Source organism: Limulus polyphemus, unplaced genomic scaffold (assembly GCF_000517525.1).
Source record: "Limulus polyphemus unplaced genomic scaffold, Limulus_polyphemus-2.1.2 Scaffold75, whole genome shotgun sequence".
Classification (NCBI taxonomy): domain Eukaryota; kingdom Metazoa; phylum Arthropoda; class Merostomata; order Xiphosura; family Limulidae; genus Limulus; species Limulus polyphemus.
The window spans coordinates 1,308,233-1,325,973 of record NW_013665685.1 but is presented as its reverse complement, the minus strand read 5'-3'; the positions used below and the strand labels follow the sequence as shown (position 1 = coordinate 1,325,973).

Genomic DNA, 17,741 nt, shown 5'->3' with positions numbered 1-17,741 from the left:
TTACAAAATACTAGTCTACTAAAACACAGCCAAGACAAGTTACTTTGTACAGACCAAAGGCTAGTTTTGTTATTGGATACAGTAACATGAGTGCATGTGTGCTGAGTTATTGTAATTTCTGTATTCTTAGCCAGGCACGGCTGAAAGATCAATATCATAAAAATAATAAATAGATATAAATGTATAATGTTATTAAATTTAAACTATTTAGTCTGAACATTTATGTTTTCATGTTATAATTTGTGCTCATTATTGAAAATAACATAAAATATAAAGTTTTTCATAAGAAATGTTTAATAACTATCTGGACATTATAAAGATTTCATGTGTGAAATTTGAACATTTTCTGGTGCATAAAAGTATTTTTAATCTTAAAATGAAAATTACTTTGTATGTTAGATAGGCAACATGCAATAAGAAAAAAAAATGCATGAGAAAAGCATTGCTTTACAAACCTTAAGACCTGATTAAAAATTCGATATTTTGCATATGAAAGCATTGTAATGTTTACTGATAATGTGCCAAATTTTGTTAATATTCGCTTACTAATTTAAAAGTTATAGCATGAAAATTATAACAAGCATGAAATGCTTACGAGGTTGGTCCAAGGGATTGAGCCTGTGCTAAAAGAGTTAACATACAAAAAATACATAAGAACTAAAATAGAATGTCTCAAAGTTTCTGTAATTTAACTAGCTTTCTAATTAAGCTGTAGGTAATATACAAAATTGTTAGATGTTTGAGGCTGGACAGCAGTATTACAAGCAATGGAATTGAAGTCAAATTATGAGTGATAAAATGAAATAATTCGTATAAAGAATCTTGTAAAGAAAAAGTTTCTTTTGCTATTGGTTATAAATAATCCAATAACAATGTCAGTAAGAATTTTTTGAAAGATAGAATGGTATAGGAGGGGTGTATCATGTGGGTTGGATTTTTTGTATCTTAGTTAAGGAAGAAAACTAAGTTTATATTATGGCTCGTCTATACCTATATTATGAGTTGTAATTAATTAGACATTTTGAAACCCATAAGATGGGCTGTTTGGTGTACAAAGGCATCATGTGACATAGACAAGTTAAGATTGAAAACTTATTTAAATATTTCTTTTTGAAATTAATCTTGGATAATATAAAACACTGAATTATAAAGTATGTTTTGATACCAAGCTTACTGACCTATATTAACAATAAAGTTTCAATAAATTTCGAATGCAACTGTAAAATGTTGTGACAATGCTCACTTTGACTTTGCAGTACACATATGATTAATTTAAAGAAAAATTAAATATTTTTTGTAAATTACAGAAACCTACTATAATGTTGTTATGGAACCTTTTTAGAAATAGCTTTAGTTGGCCGTGTCTCTTCCTTTCTAAAAAAATATTGCATTTCAAAGGCTTCAGCTGATGTATTTTAATAATAATGCTAGAATAATGAGAACTGTACTCCTCCAATGTCCCACAGAGCCTTAAAAAGTCTTAAATATGTTGCTAAATGTCTTAAAATGTCTGAAATCTGTCATAGGCCAAAACAATATGTTTACACTCTTAGTGGACATGCATATACAAGTTCCCGTGGGAACGAAGCATGTACTAAAATGGTTTCGCCTTCTCCTCTAAAATTGTTTGTGTGCATTTTTGCTGCCAGCAGGGTTTGCACTTTGATCAAGAGCTAAATCTCTGGTGATATTCTTGCCATAATGGCTGAGACAAAGTTCTTTGGACTTGTCTTTGACTATAAGCTGGCATTTATTCCTCATGTTAAGCAACTTTGTGTCAAGTGTACTAAACATTTTCTGCATCCTCTCTTCTACTTCTTCGGGTTTGTACAGATGTTACATGCTGAAGATGAATCATGCCCTCATTTGTTCAAAGCTTGACTATGGGTCTACAGTTCAATTAGGGACTCTGCCTTGAAGATGTTGGACCCTGTTCATCAACTGGTGCTTTGGCTCTGTACACAGGTATTCTGCACTTCACCAGTCTAGAGTCTGTATACTGAGTCCTAAAAACCTCCCCTTAATCTCAGATGTTTGTAACCTTCCTTGCTATATGTTACATAGCTTCGATCTTTACCATGGCATTCCTCCTGGGTTTGTGTCTTCCTTCCTCAGTGGGCTGTGCATTTTGGGAATAGGAGGTCTATAATTCTTCCATTTGGCCTTCGTATCCAGGTGCAGTTGACTAAATTGGGTCTGACATTGGATAATGCTGCTGAGTCTGATGATCAGTTTACCTATGATGTTGGACAGTGCAGTGCTGTCTGGATGAATAGTTTTTAGGGGCCATTGGCTTCTTTAATTTTCTCTGATTTATGGGCACTTTTTCCTTTTATGTTTTATAATATTGTACTTATTTTTGCCTTTTTAATGGTTGTTTGGTGCAGACAGCAATGTTGCTTTGCCCCAATAAACTCCAGACAACCAGTGCTTGATGACATTTCCTAGTTGTCTGGACTTTTGGTTTTATATTGTCCAACTAGCAGTCTACATGTTGGACCCAAAGTACAGAGGGTAATACTGGGAAGAAGATAAGCACATCGAAATCATGGACATGAACATGAAGGTAGCTTAGCATATCTCCAACAAGGACTTAATAGTATTGTCATATGATTTGGCCGATTACAGAGTTGGACATAAAGTATTAAGCACGGTGGTTCTATACGTGTTATTTCGGTTATTCAGTTATTTTGTTGAGTAATTATCTAAGGCTGTTACCTGAGCATTAACCTTTCTACTTACCATAGCTACTTATGAATGCAACAGGAAGTTGCTCAGTAATCTAGAAAGTAACTTTCTCGATAAATCAAACAATTAAACTTCTTACTTAACATTGATCTTCATCTCGAAAGAGATGAAGACTTAACCACAATAGAGAAATGGTGCATTGTTGATTGAGAATAATGTACATATTCTGGAGCAAGCAAAAATCAGGAGGAAGAAAGTAATAAAGATGAAGAATGAAGTATCTCAGATTGATACAAAAGAGAGTTGGGTAGTAATGATTCGGGGACTTGTGGAGTTAATAGATGAAACCATTTAATTTAATTAAAATCATCAGGATATACTAATAAGCACAATAAAAATGAATATACTAGGAAAATAAAATAACTATAGTATTATAATTATGCACATGTCTTATAATCTTAAAGTTTCTCAGTAAAAAAAAGTTACTGATAATAAATATCATCTGGCATTCAGATTATTTATGATTAAAAATTAAATATTCAGTTAAAAGAAATTAAAAATCAAATTATTATTTTTGGATCATTTTGTCCGAAGCAAGTTTATGAATGTATTAAATGTGTAGAAAAATATATCAAAATACTTATAGTTAATGGCTGTTTGAAAAGCAGTAACATGAAATGTTTGTTTCATTGTTTATTTGAATTATCCTAATACTTTTAGGTAGAGCAGTTGAAGCAAGTGGGGAAGAAAGATGAGAAGAAAAAAGAGGCAGAAGAACTAAACCAGATTTTCAAACCTGTAACAACACAGAAAGTAGAAAAAGGTATGAAATAGCTCTTTTAACTCTCACTACAGGCTCTGTCCCAGGGACTGACCTTGTAACCATTTTATGCTTGTTATCATTATCTTCATGAAATTTTGCAGATTATCAGTAAACATTAAAAAGCTTTCATACACAAAATATCAGATTTTTCATTAAGTTTTAAGATTTCTTAAGTTGTGATTTGCTCATGCAGTTTTTCATGTATATATATTTATTATATTTATTTTATTGACCTCTCAGCCATGTCTGACTAACATTACAGATGTTGCAATGACGTGGTGCATGTGCACTCATATTACCATACTCAATGATATAAAACTGGCAGCCTTTATAAAGTGACCTGTCTTGGCTTTGTTCTAGTGGACCAGTATTTTGCAAAATAGAGTCGCATTTTTGTTATAATACATTACATATGTATATATATATATATATATGTATATATTATTATTATTATTATTACTATTTACAAATAAGTTTTTGAATTTCAGTTATTTTTCTTAAAATATAGAACAGTAAATAAAGAAATATAGAAAATAATGATCTCTACCATTTACAGTTGTAAAGAAATTTGTACTTGCTTGTTCAACCTTGCATGCTAAACTTTGCTGAATTTAGCATGTGGAGGGTGTAAAACAAAAGTTTTTGTAGGTTGCATTTTGCATTTTGAAGTAACAAGAAATAATAACTTACTCTATTAATATCGCAGAATTCTACTGTAATTTATCAGGCTTACTAACTAAACTATATTTGGGTCTAAAATAATATTGTTTTTCGAACAACATTTTCATTTACCCCTTCTTTCCGAAATTGGAGACAAAAGAGATATTCTTGGGAAATTCTCACCATCAAGAGGCTGAGAAAACCACATGGCAGAAATTCTGAGCTTTTGATTGATTATAAACACATGATAGAGCAAAACGGTTGTATGTAAGCAAGTATTTCCAAAAATTCAAGAGGTAGGGGGGCCACTATTTTTGATTTGCTAAATATAGTGATATCTCAGTAAATACAAATAATAGAAGGTTCTTATTATATATTACAGCTTGTCAATATCGGTAATTTGGGTTTCTAATTTGTAAGAAACTATAGACTTTGTATTTGGACATCTCAAACATCTAATTTGAACCAAAGCTGCATTCAACATACTGCGTGAAATACAAAAATTAATATTTAGGAATTTTTCATATTTACTTTTAAATTAACTAATATATAATACAAAAAGTTGCAGTTTGATATCAGAATTATCGACATACATTCATAAAATAGTAGTTCAATAAAATTTTAGACATAAGTCTACAAATGTGATGACATGCCCTTTGATCCCTGACCATAGGAAAACCCATAGCGATAGGGTTAATGCTGAAATGTTCATGGAAAGTAAAATTGTTATTTTATGATCAGTGATAATAGAAGTGTTTGTCATTGTAACTCTGAAGAAACCTATATAATAAGTATACACTAGCAGATGTATAGTAAAATGAATCACTTGTTAACTTATAACAAATATGGAATTCCAATTTTATAATTGATATAAAGTTGTCCAGAAGAAGCAGTCTACACATAAAAATCTGTTTTCCTTTTGCCTTTACATATGTCCTCTTGTCTAATTCGTGTACAGTTTTTCCTATGTGAATCCACATCCAGGTTTTTAATCGTACACAAATTTAGAATATCATGTGATTCTTTCCAGAGCTGGTGCCGAATGAGAAATCAGAGGATTTTAGATACATTCTGTGTGTTTCACCTGTGTGATTTATAAATTTTATTAGTAGGTTTGATTTTGTACAGCTGTTTTTTTTAATATTATAGTGTCTTACAGTATAAGTAGGATAGTTACACAACAGTACAACTTTGAATAGTATATTTTTAGTAGTACATTTTGCTCTGATATTAAAGTGCATTAAAAGGATTCATGGTTGTTATTTTTTATCAGAAACAATTGTGTGTAATGAATTAGAAGAGAAACTAAACTCCAATATCAAAGTTGTTTTACTTCTAGTAAATATCAGAGCTTATTTTCTGCATAGTTGAGTTGGCTATTGAAACTGATGTTTTTTAGAATCAAGATTATACACTGTTCATTATAATTAACTTTGGAAGCTTCTTGGTTCTTCTTTAACTCACACACTTTCTATAGCATCCCACTCCTAAAGATACACATATAAAGATCTGTGGATAATATTGTTTGTAATCAACCTACAATTGCTCACATAAGTATTTGGTAAAGTGTAAAATATTTTTGTTTTTACCTATTACAATAAATAGCATGGAACAGAAGTTTCCTAACTCAACAATTAAGGAGAATCACAAAAGCATTTTATCACTGTTTATTTTATATCAGATTTTAAACAAAAAGAATTGTAATTAGTCAAGAGAAATTATATAATTACTAAGAACAAATCCATAGAAAATATTGAGCAGCCTTTATGTTTGAAGAAAACAAATTATTTTATTTAAAAACTGTAGCCACATACTGTTTATTTCAGAAGATTAAACTAACATGGCTAATAAAAAAGTATCTGCTGGTCATAGGATATCTTCGTGTAAGATATTAATAGTAGAGATGAGCTTGAGAATTCCAAACATTTCAAAACTGTGATATTCCACCAGTGAAGTGATAATTATAACAAAAACATACATCTAATACATTAAAGTGACAGATGAAAAAGTTGAGTGCTTGTTTGTGAGGGATGTGAAGCCACTGCAGAAAGCAAAAACTTAACACAAATGTAGAAGATGTTAGTGCTGAAACTGCTATGGAGGATGTACAAGGAAGGGCAAGTTGCAAAAAAGTAATCATTTATCTTTCAAAAATAAAGCAATGTTTGAATATGTACAGTGTACTGTTAATGAACTTCTAACCTGTTGGCATAAACTTTTATCCATCGATGAGACAAAAATGAACTTATTTTTTTTTACTCAGATGGAAAAGGTAAAAAAACCTGTATTTATCAAAATCTGGGAGAACATTCTGCTTCATGATCTGTCCCAACTGTAATATATGGAGGTGATAATTTTATTATTTAGTTCTATAGCTGCTGTTGGTTAGCTGTATTTCATAGATGACAGTATTGATAAATTTTATAATGGAAAATGATACTGCAAGGTAAGGAGCTGTGTAGACGTGGATGAATATTTCAGGAAAATAACCCTATTCATGCTTCTAATGTAATAGAGTTTGTTAAAAAATATCAAAATCTTGAGAGACTATTCCTGTTGTGTGATCTAAACCCAGTAGAATATGTGACAGGAGATGAGGATTAAGTCCAAGCAACCAAATAACAAGGATAAGTTGAAATACATGACTGAGGAAGGATGGGAGAGTTTGTGTGGGTGCTTAAAAACTTAAGTCATGGATAATACATAATTATAAATCTAGAGATATAAATCATGGAAAAACTGTGATGTAAAGATCTTAGTTTACGTTTTATTTTTCAATGTATTTTACTTATTAACTCTTTCACTATGAGCATCTTTTTTTGTGTATGTCATGAGTTTAGTAAATTTGGCATAAAAATGTAGCCATAATGCAAATTTTAATAATACATAAGTTTTAAGTTTGTAACTTTATATATGGAAATTTAAAAAATCCTGAATTTCCCCTAGTATGAGAATTGTGACATTTTCTCTTTAGGAATCCATTCTTCTCTAATTTATTTACCATCTTTCAAAGAAGTGTGAAATTTAGCATAAATTACTCATTATAATGTTGTCATCACTCAGGCAAAGCATAATTTTTATAGCCTTCAATTTTATTTAGTTACAGAGGCATCAAATAGAAATTCAGACCCTTCTTTCCATGCCCACTTGTTACTTCCTCTCTTTCAGAAATTTCCAATAATTCTTGCTGATGTTTAATACTATATTGTTTATAACCAACTTATAATGGCAGAAATAGTAGTTAGACACAGTTTGAAGGGCAATAAAACAATTTAAATACAGATAGATGTATATTGTTACTAGTTTAAAGCTATTTAGGATAAGCAAGTATAATTTCATGTTACAATTTGAAGTCATTCTAGAAAGAAAAAAAAAGATAATTTAGATTTCCTTCATTTTTTTTTCTGTAGTTATAGAGTTAATTCTATTTGTGCAACACCAGAAGTGAAAGAACTGAGTTTGTGACACATGTATCAATTTAAAGAAGCAATATAACATTATTCATGCAACACCAGTATAGAAAGACTCAGTGTTAAAGTGGATTAATATTGGAAAAGTGAGCAGAGGCTGCTTGTCCTCTATTTCTTTCATTGGTTTTCATTTTGATATCATTCATCTTCATAATTAAGTACTTTTTTTTATTTTCAGGAATTGACCCTAAATCTGTATTATGTGCCTTTTATAAGCAAGGTCAGTGTAAGAAAGGTGATAAGTGCAAGTTCTCCCATGATGTCAGCATTGAAAGGAAAAGTGAGAAGAAGAACATCTATTTCGACGTACGGGATGAAGGTAACACATGTAGTTTTCTTTATTTCTTCTCATAGGTTGTTGAGTTGGTGTAAATTTAATCTATACTTTATATGGTGGTATTGCAGTATTTGGAACAATATGACATGAAAGATCATAGAAAAAATTGCAAAATGCAATATGGAGTTGAGTGAAATTGTCTTTTAATGCTGGTTTTATTATTTAAAGAAATTATTTGAAGTACATAATATAATGGTGTATTTTACAAAATGGAACTGTTAATGTAATGCTGCATTATTTTGTGCTTCACTGCTACTGTTAAAATAAGCATTAATCCTTCAGCAAGGTATATTGTCAGTTCTGAATTTGCACTCATAATAGCTAATAGATGTCGCTATGTCTGAAACATTCACTTCAAATGTAAAACACGATAGTCATTTAACTTTCTTGAAACTATTTTTCTGGTAAACGTAAAATTAAATAAAAACGCTTCATAACATAGCTATTTACTGTGTTGTTACATAATATACCCATAGGCATAGGCTAAAAAGCCATGTTTTACTCGTACTTGTCTTAAAGGCTGCACAAATTGTTTGTGTGAAGGTTCACTGATCTTTTGTTCTTATATTACCTCATTTTGAAAAATAAAATAATTGCTATATGAAGAAAAGTTTGTATTCAAAATTTTGGTCAATATTAGTACTATTGTACAACCATGTTATTTACTTGTGTATGGAAGCACATTATGCTGATATAAGAAACTAATTGCAAATTTTGACAGAACATTGGTCTGTCTTCTCCATTCTGTTGAAACATGTATTATGATCCTCCAGAAATATACCACTTCATAATGTTTATAGATTGTTGTTTATTTACTATTGAGACATGTTATTTATTTTTTAATCTACTTTATTCCTACAAACATGCAAAGCACAGACCTAATGATGTGATATTCTATCCCAATTTGTCAAAAAGAAAATTTTACAATAAAATATACTTTGCATTATTTTGCTTATAAACTATGTATACCATTTAAAGATTATGTAAAATTGTTTGAAAAAGATCCCTCACTAACCTCTGAGCTTATGCTAGGTTGAATCTGTAGTAATTAGTTTTGAACTACCAGATGTTTTTGTAAAGTGAATATGCAAGTAAATCAATAAAATTAATTCATCCCCTTTATGTGGTTTACAAAAGAACAAGACCACGAAACAATTCAATTATTTGAAGTCATTATCAAAGATAGACCTATGATGTAATAACTAGTGCTCCAGATAAGGGGTGTACTGGCGTAATTCCCGACCAAAAATCGGCCATTTACATCCTTAAAAAATGTTTTACTACTGTGTAAAAACGACTATAGCTCCTGCCACTTTAACGGTAGTACAGTAATTAATGGGTGCATTCTTGTAGCTTTCTGTAGTTCTATACAAGATCTGCACATAGTAGAGCTGTAAAAGTCAGTGTTCTCTAACTGCCAGACGTTTTTATTGGTGCACTTGTGAACAATCCAAAAAAATAAAATAAAGTTGTAATATCATTCTTTGTGTTTATTATGACTACATCTGGTGATTTAACTTGTTAAATTAATCCTGTGCAAAATTTCACCTTTTGAAATAATAATATAATTCTTAATCAGATAAATTACTTTTTATTGCGAAATGCTACTACTGCTGACAGAATTCTGGAAGTGATTACTCCTTACAGAAATAAAATTATCTTGAACTGGTAATAACTGAAAGTTTAGAAGTTTACAGTTCATGAAAAGAAGAAGAAGAGGAGCTCGTGGCAAGGAGGTTATAAATAGAAAATAATCTCAGCTTTATTTATGGCTTTACTGGCTTTAGAAGTTTGGAAGTTGTAGAATGAAAAGTGTAGTTAGCTGAATTTAACAATTTTAACACTATCAACTTCAAAAATTCATTGTTTTTAAATTATTTAAATTAGAAATAACCTACATGTATGAACAAAAACAACAGATTTGCAGCTATGTTTGTATGTTTTATTTATTCATAAACTTTGTCATGTTCTGCCCATATGATATTCAACTTTCTGTGAAAGTTGAAATCGAACAATACTTGTAAAAAAATAGAGTTGTATTATTTAATACTAGCAAAACATTTATATTCTCTGTTATTCAAATAGCATAAAACTGAACTTTTCTCTGTGCTCTGTATAATGAAGTATCTAAAATATGTCAGTCTATTTTATATTTAAAGTAATAGACTTCAATGTCTCTTCTAGTACTAAAACACATTAATCCAAACCAAAACTACATATTGTTTCACAGAGTGCATATTAGTTCTGGCTTTGAATCATATTTTGATTAAAACAAATGATTTATTTATCAAACTAATAGCAAAAAAACTACTCCGTAGGAAATTATGAATATTTTCAGTAGTCTGTGGGAAATATGAAAATACACAAGATTTTTGAAGCAGAAACTACATTTGTAATGTTACCTGCTTATACTTTTTTCTTGGTCTTTCTTCAAACAAAATAATATCCCTGGTTTCTAGAATTGTCCATTACACTAGTTGTAAGTGAAATCTTAAATCTGGCAAGATGAGGTGTTTGTATCATTAAATATTCTGTATAGTTATCAACAGTTTACTTTCCTGTAAAATCTTAATCTTTGAATTAATTCACAGAAATAATTAAGAAATCAAAGGGGACAATGTTTATGTTTTTTTTAATAAAATGCCAAGACTTTTCCAATGGCTTTGCCATAAGCTGTCACTAATTTCAAGGACTGTATGCCCTTTTAAAACTTGAGGTACCACGATGGTGGAAAGGGTGAAATGGTTAACTTGTAACATTTCCTTTTATTGTTCCTTTAGTATATTACTTAGAACTAATATTTAAAGTAGTAGATATTAATGTTTATTTATATTTTTTTTGGAGAAAATAATCTTTCTTACTGCTTGCATTCAAATGTAATAGTTTTATGTACAACATAGTGTACTTTTTGGTTACAGATTCAATGGAAAATTGGGATGAAGCCAAGCTTAAAGAGGTTGTTGAGACAAAACACGGTGAGGCTGATAAAAAGAAACCACCAACAAACATAGTAAGTTGAAGCATAATGTAATTGTTTTCTAGAATATTAACCCTTTCGAGATGGGTCATGGGTAAAAGACCGTGTCAGCTCGTTTGTTGACTCGCATTAAAAATTTTATTGAACTACTATTTCATGAATTTATTTCAGGAAGTTTGGTATCAAACTGTGTATAATAATTCAAATTTTAGTATTATACATTACTCAATTTCTTAACTTAAAAGTATATATTAAAAAATGCAGATAAACATTGATTTTTGTGTATCACATGGTATGTTGAATGTAGCACTGCTTCATATTAGATGTTTGTGAAGTCAAAATACTAAGTCTAGTTTCGTACAAATTAGAAACTCAAATTACTGATATTGACAAGCTAGAATATAAAATAAGAATGTCTTATCTTTTCTATTTGCTAAGATATTGCTCATGTAATAAATCAAACACAGTGACACCCCAACCTCTCTCCATTTTTGGGAACGTTCCCTTATATACACTTACTTTATATATGATATGAATAACGAATAGCGGATTTCTCAGCCATTTTAAAATATAAAGTCATTATATCTTTCTTTCGATACAAGACGTCATAGAGGTAAGTCGAGTCTTTAGTCTCCTTGAAATTTCAATTTTTTTAGACCCAAATACAGCCTTGTTACTAAAATTGATAAATTATAATTGAGTTTTGTGGTATCGATATAATAATTCAAAATTTTGGGGTTATTCAAATGTATATATAAAACCTAAAAAAAATTATTGTATTTCGTATCCTCCACGTGCAAAATTTTTAAAGGCTTAGAAACCTATATCAAGCAGCAACAGAGTACAAAGGTTGTAACTAGAAGAGCTAATTGTTTGCTTTACTTCTTTATTTACTGTTCTATGTTTTAAGAAAAATATTTCTACATAGCAATCATCTACATACATATATAATGTATGATATTGAAATGTGACTATCTTACAAAATACTAGTCTACTAAAACACAGCCAAGACAGGTTACTTTGTAAAGACCAAAGGTCAGGTTTATGTTATTGGATATGGTAACATAAGTGCACGTGTGCTGTGTCATTGTAACTTCTGTATTGTTAGCCAGACACAGCTGAAAGGTCAATATAATAAATGTATAATGTTAAGAGATTTAGGCTAAACCTTTATGTTTTTGTGTTATATTTTGTGTTCATTCTAGAAAGAAAGAGGCATCATTTATATGTATTTCCTAATTTTTATGGTGGTTATGAGATCGGTCAAATCTACTGAACCCATACAGAGATTCATTACTGAAAATAACAGATAAAATATAAAGTTTTTTTCTTAAGAAACGTTTTATAACTATCTGGACATTATAAATATTTTGCATGTGAAATTTAAAAATTATATGATGCATAAAAGTATTTTTTATCTTAAAATGAAAATTACTTTGCATGATAGATAGGCAACACGCGAAAAGAAAAAAAAGGCATGAGAAAAACATTGCTTTACAAACCTTAAGACTTAATAAGAAAATTTTATATTTTGCACAAGAAAGCATTGTAATGTTTACTAATAACCTGCCAAATTTCATAAACATTCACTTACTAATTTAAACGTTATAGCATGAAAACTATAGCAAGCACAAAATGGTTACGAGGTCAGTCCCAGGGACCGAGCCCATGCTGAAAGAGTTAAATTTATTCTGACATGTTAGTTTTGGTGTTACTGCTAGGAAGCACAGCTACATAATGCAGGATTATTGTTTCTTAGCCTTGAAGAATACAGAAAATCTACAGAACTGGAATTGGGCATTCTAATGGTATAATTACTGAAGATCCAAATAGAAAAATCCACAACTCATAATTTTCTGGTACTGTTTGTATCCTAGTATGATTTCTCGCTCTTTCTGTTTACCTGTAATTTTACTTTCAATTATAAATGTATGATACGGATATGTTGCTTCCAGAGCTAAAGATAATTTATTTGAAAATTATCTGTCATATTTTAATTATAAGCCTAATTTAAAAAAATTATTCTTGGAAACTTGAAACTCTTGAAATTGCTGAAGCTTCTGTGGCGTATCATTGATTCTAAGCTGTTTCCAATTCTTTTAATCATAGAATCTGCTCATTTAAAGAAAGCAATTTCTTCTCAAGGTTGACTGAACTCATTTAATACTGGCTATGTTGAAACTCATGTTTCTTACTAGCTCTCGCAATTTTAAGCTAAATTAAAAAACCAGAAAGTGGGACTATATCAACTTTGTTGCTACTGCTCAGTTATTCTGGCATTGAAAACAAAAATTATAAGATTATTGCTTAAAATTATTAATGCCATTTAACTTATAATAATATAAGCTCATTTCAAACCTTTTGTGTTTTGCTTTCAAAACATGATTTGTCATGTGTATGTGTCTGTGGGACTAACATAAAAGTATTAACTACAGCAAAACATCGGAAGCAACTGAAGACAACTTTTGATTTAAGTCAGCAAAACACACATCACCTAAAAAAAATTGTAATATTTTTATATTATTAAAAGATCACTGATTGGAAGACCCCCCCCCCCCAAAAAAAATGTTTATCACTGAAGATATTTTTCTTAATATGTAAATTTAAGTTAACTCTCTGAGAAAGAAGTTAGTTGAATCAACTGACCTTGTAACCACTTTTGTACTCATTATAGTGTCCATGCTATAACTTTTAATACACTCAGTGTATCTTCACAAAATTTGGCAGACTTTTTAGTAAACATAACAAGCCTTTTGTACACAAAAAAATATATGATTGTTTAATGAAGTATTTTTTATTCAAGATTTGTCCATGAATATAGATAGTATTTCTACATACAAGTCCAATTGCTAAGTGATTTGCATGTTAAGATTAAAAATACTTTTCTTCATCTCCAAAAAATCTCAAATTTTACTTGTATAGTCTCTAAAACTTCATAAATAAATTTCAAACATTTCTTTTTCTTTCAGTAAAACCTTATATTTTATTTTCTCTACCCTAACTGTATATGAGGTTGGTCAATTTGACTGACCTTGTGACTACCAAAACAAAATTGAAATAAGTCTAAATTAACCTTTCTATTTTCTAGAATGACTTCAGATTGTAATATGAAACTACATTTGGTTATCCTAAATAACTTTTAAGTTCATAACAGTATATGTCAATTTACACTTAAATTTTATTGTTTTATTGCCCTTTGAACCTTGTCTAATTTCTATTTGCACCATTATAAGTTGTAAGTCACTCAGCAAATGTGCAGCTCATGATGTACTGTTTAATTACATTACACACAAACTACACGTAAATGTACCCCATGAGAACATTTTATTATATTATTATTTATTTCACTTAATCTAACCTGAACTAACATAAACAATTTCCTATTTTTACCTTTTAGTTACTTTTATAATAATAAATAAAGAATACACATGAAAAACAAGAAAAAGGTACTTACTTTTTTTTTTTTACTGTCGACTGTTGATGACACTTAACCCTACTTTTTTATACTAATGGTAGTACTTCACTAAATCATTTTTTATTTAATTAAATAATGCAACAAAGAACACAGAATAATAATGTGCAAAAAAGCAGACAATTTCCCATAACTATCACAGTTTTTCTGGTTTTTGTAACTATGCAACAAGAGCTGTTAGGAATTCAGTTAAGTTTGTCGATGTGTTTACCTTGGGAATAAATGTTGAACTGGAAGAGAAACTGACAATACTCTGTACAGAAAACAACATAATATAATATATCATTTGATAGATGAAAAGCTTGACTTTCTGTTGGTTATAAATGCTTTAGTATTGAATGTCAGAGAGAATTATTGTCAGTTTCTAAATGAGAGAATGTTATAGGTGGGGTCTTGTTTTCTATTTGATGGCTTTGTAATCAAATAAGATTGAAGACTATAAAAATTGTGTATTGCCTGAGCGATAACAATATTATAATAAGTACTTAATTTTAAATTTCATACTTCTTGGAGAGGGGGCAAATAAATTAAAGAGGGGATGCCTAGAGAGCAAATGTCACAGCTCTCACTCTAAGGGAAATTCTAGATTTTTTAAAAATATTGCCTTGTAAAAGTAAGACCTTAAAACTTGTATATTATTAAAATATGGATTATTAGCTGCATTTTTATGCTATATTTATTGGAATGCCGTGAAAAGAAAGTAGTTTAATTAAATTTTGAATGTAACTCACTAAAACTTCGTGACATGCGCAGATTTTTATGGTGAGAGGGTTAATGTTATATTTATTTTTTTTCTAATCAAATTTTTTTTAGGTATTAACTATACCTGCTGTTTAATAATGTCTCATGTACTCTATTAAAAATCTTATCCTTTGTGCTGTATACACTTGTTTGCACACTTATATAGGTTTTTTTTTTGCAGGTATAACCTTTTTTTTTTTTACTGCCAGTATGATTGTTAGTGCTCATATTATCAGACCTTCTGCAATTGTTTTTATACTTCTAGATTTTTTCACTTTAATTTAGTAATTCTTGGGGGTGGGGGGGGGGCGGTGGATCTTATGTTTTAATATTTGGGGATACATTTTACTTTTTCCCTGTATTTTGATTTTTCTATTAATACAAAAAAAATTACAGTACTTTAACTGACCTTTCAGAGTTATATTTTTTCATTTTATGATATTTCACCAATAGTTGAATATTCTGTGTAACTCTAAATACTCTTCCATCAAGTGTGTATGTTACAAGGAAGAGAGTGTACTAGCTTTAGGCGCCACATTCAGTATTACAGGGTTTTCAAGAGTTTGAAAGTCTATTTTGCTGGGGAAAATACCTCCTGTTGTTATTACAATTACTAAAACTATTAAATGCTAATATTACAGTTACCACAGTAACTTTCAAAACTTTTAAATGAAGTATTTGTTCTTGCTAATGTTGAATAGTGAATAATTTATATAACAAACTTGAATAGTATTTAAAGAAATATATTAAACAACAACTAAAACTTGAAACTTAATATTAAATATACCTCGGACTGATTTGTTATTAATTATTAAGTTATTGCTTATGTCAATCGTTAAGTTTGCCAATTGTCAATCAAAGGCTTTTACTTATACTTCTTAACAGTATATAAATATATACTGTGTTGTTGTTGTTGGGCTTAGGTTTCTTCTACAGTAGGTGTCTGTGACTTGTTGGTGATAAATTCAAAAATAAATGAACAGCAACCACTCTTATTGTTTTAAAATAATATATATATATATATATATAAATTTGGAACTGGTTAAAGGTACATACAACAAATTCTTTACACCATGGAGATTATATGCATATCATAAACACTATATATATAGTTCTTTTTTTATTGTTAAAAGTCCACTTAAGCCTATTCAGTTGCTTTAGAATTTCAGTTGACAAGCCGAACCTACCTTTCTCTATTTCTGTCGCACTAGTATTATTGTGTATATTTCACTTACAATTATAGCATGAGTTACCACAGTTGTATACTGCTTTTCCAGTAATTATCTGGTCCTTGTACTTCAGATATCGTCTATTCCTTTTGTCAAAGTGCACTTAGGCTGGTTCAACTACTTTACAACTTGCTTTGACAGAATAAAGTGTACTTCTTATTTCTTTTAAAACTGTTAGTTCTCCTCTAACATATTAATCTTTAGGCCTATATTAACTTAACCATTAGGCCTTTCACTTCTATGGCAGTTAACTTTACATTTAACTTTCCTTGGCCAAACTTCTACTTCCCATGACTTTACTTTCTCATCTGCTCTGTCTGCCTGCTGTTTCTGCTCATCTCACACCATTTATATGTTTATCACTTAATCATCTGCCAGTCATCTAGAAATCTCTAAATTCTCAACGTCAGAGATTAATGATATTGTACTTTAAGTTTTACTCAGTTAAAAGACTAACACCATCAAATTTTTACTTTAAGAGGCACTTATTAAAAATTATTAAAAAGTTACATACACAAATCATGAAAAGTTTTTGGAATCAAAAATGGTGTGGCATGATCTCCAATTTTATTACAATATTAATCTTACCAGTACTACTTAATAAAATATAAAACTATAACAAGTGTAAACCCTGTTGTTATGACAATAAAAACTATATAATGTAAAAAGAAAGTGAACTTCTGTTGACTGTAACTTCCTTTGTCTCCATCATATGAACTACTTGTGTTTTGATGACAAGCCTCTTGATTAGTTTAAAGCTAGTTTTAACACATGCTCAATTACCTAGTTTTGTCATAATACTAGATGTTTCCTTTAAAAGTTCATTTACTACTCTTTAAACAGCCAATAAATGTTTGTTTTCAAAACATATAGTTGGTAGAATGTTCTGTTAAGCTATAATGATATAAAAGACTATTTAGTGTAGTTATTATTGATTAATTTATTTTGTGAGTTAATATTTAATAAGTGTTCAGTTTTTATAACAAGAGAGTTAAAAACAGATAATTATTGGAAATCGTGTTTATAACTCATTGACGTTGAGACAATCGAATGTTGTGTGTAATGCACCAAACTCTGGAGAAAAGAATTCCCATTCTTTACTGTTATTTTATCAAAATAATATATTTCATGTACAAATCTAGAAATGTAACATTTATTTATCGAGTATATTTTGTGCAGAAATATATTAGTAAATTATAAAAGAACTATTAACTAAACTATTAAAAAGTGAAATAAAAAATCCAACTTTTTCAGCTCATTTCTAAAAAAAGCCGGACACCAAAATTATTCTCAAGAGCTTCCAAGAAGAACTTACAGATCTTTAAGGGGAAAAAAAAAGAGCCA

General features: G+C 29.7%; 1 protein-coding gene across 1 annotated transcript in view; it reads left to right on the top strand.

The window, feature by feature from the left end:
* Positions 1-17,741, top strand: part of LOC106466640 (zinc finger CCCH domain-containing protein 15-like) — a 48,575-nt gene that overhangs the window by 6,660 nt on the left and 24,174 nt on the right. Inside the window, exons 3-5 of the mRNA XM_013926934.2 lie at positions 3,409-3,511; positions 7,820-7,960; positions 10,897-10,994. Coding sequence (XP_013782388.1) covers positions 3,409-3,511; positions 7,820-7,960; positions 10,897-10,994 — 342 coding nt within the window. The remainder of the gene's footprint in view (positions 1-3,408; positions 3,512-7,819; positions 7,961-10,896; positions 10,995-17,741) is intronic.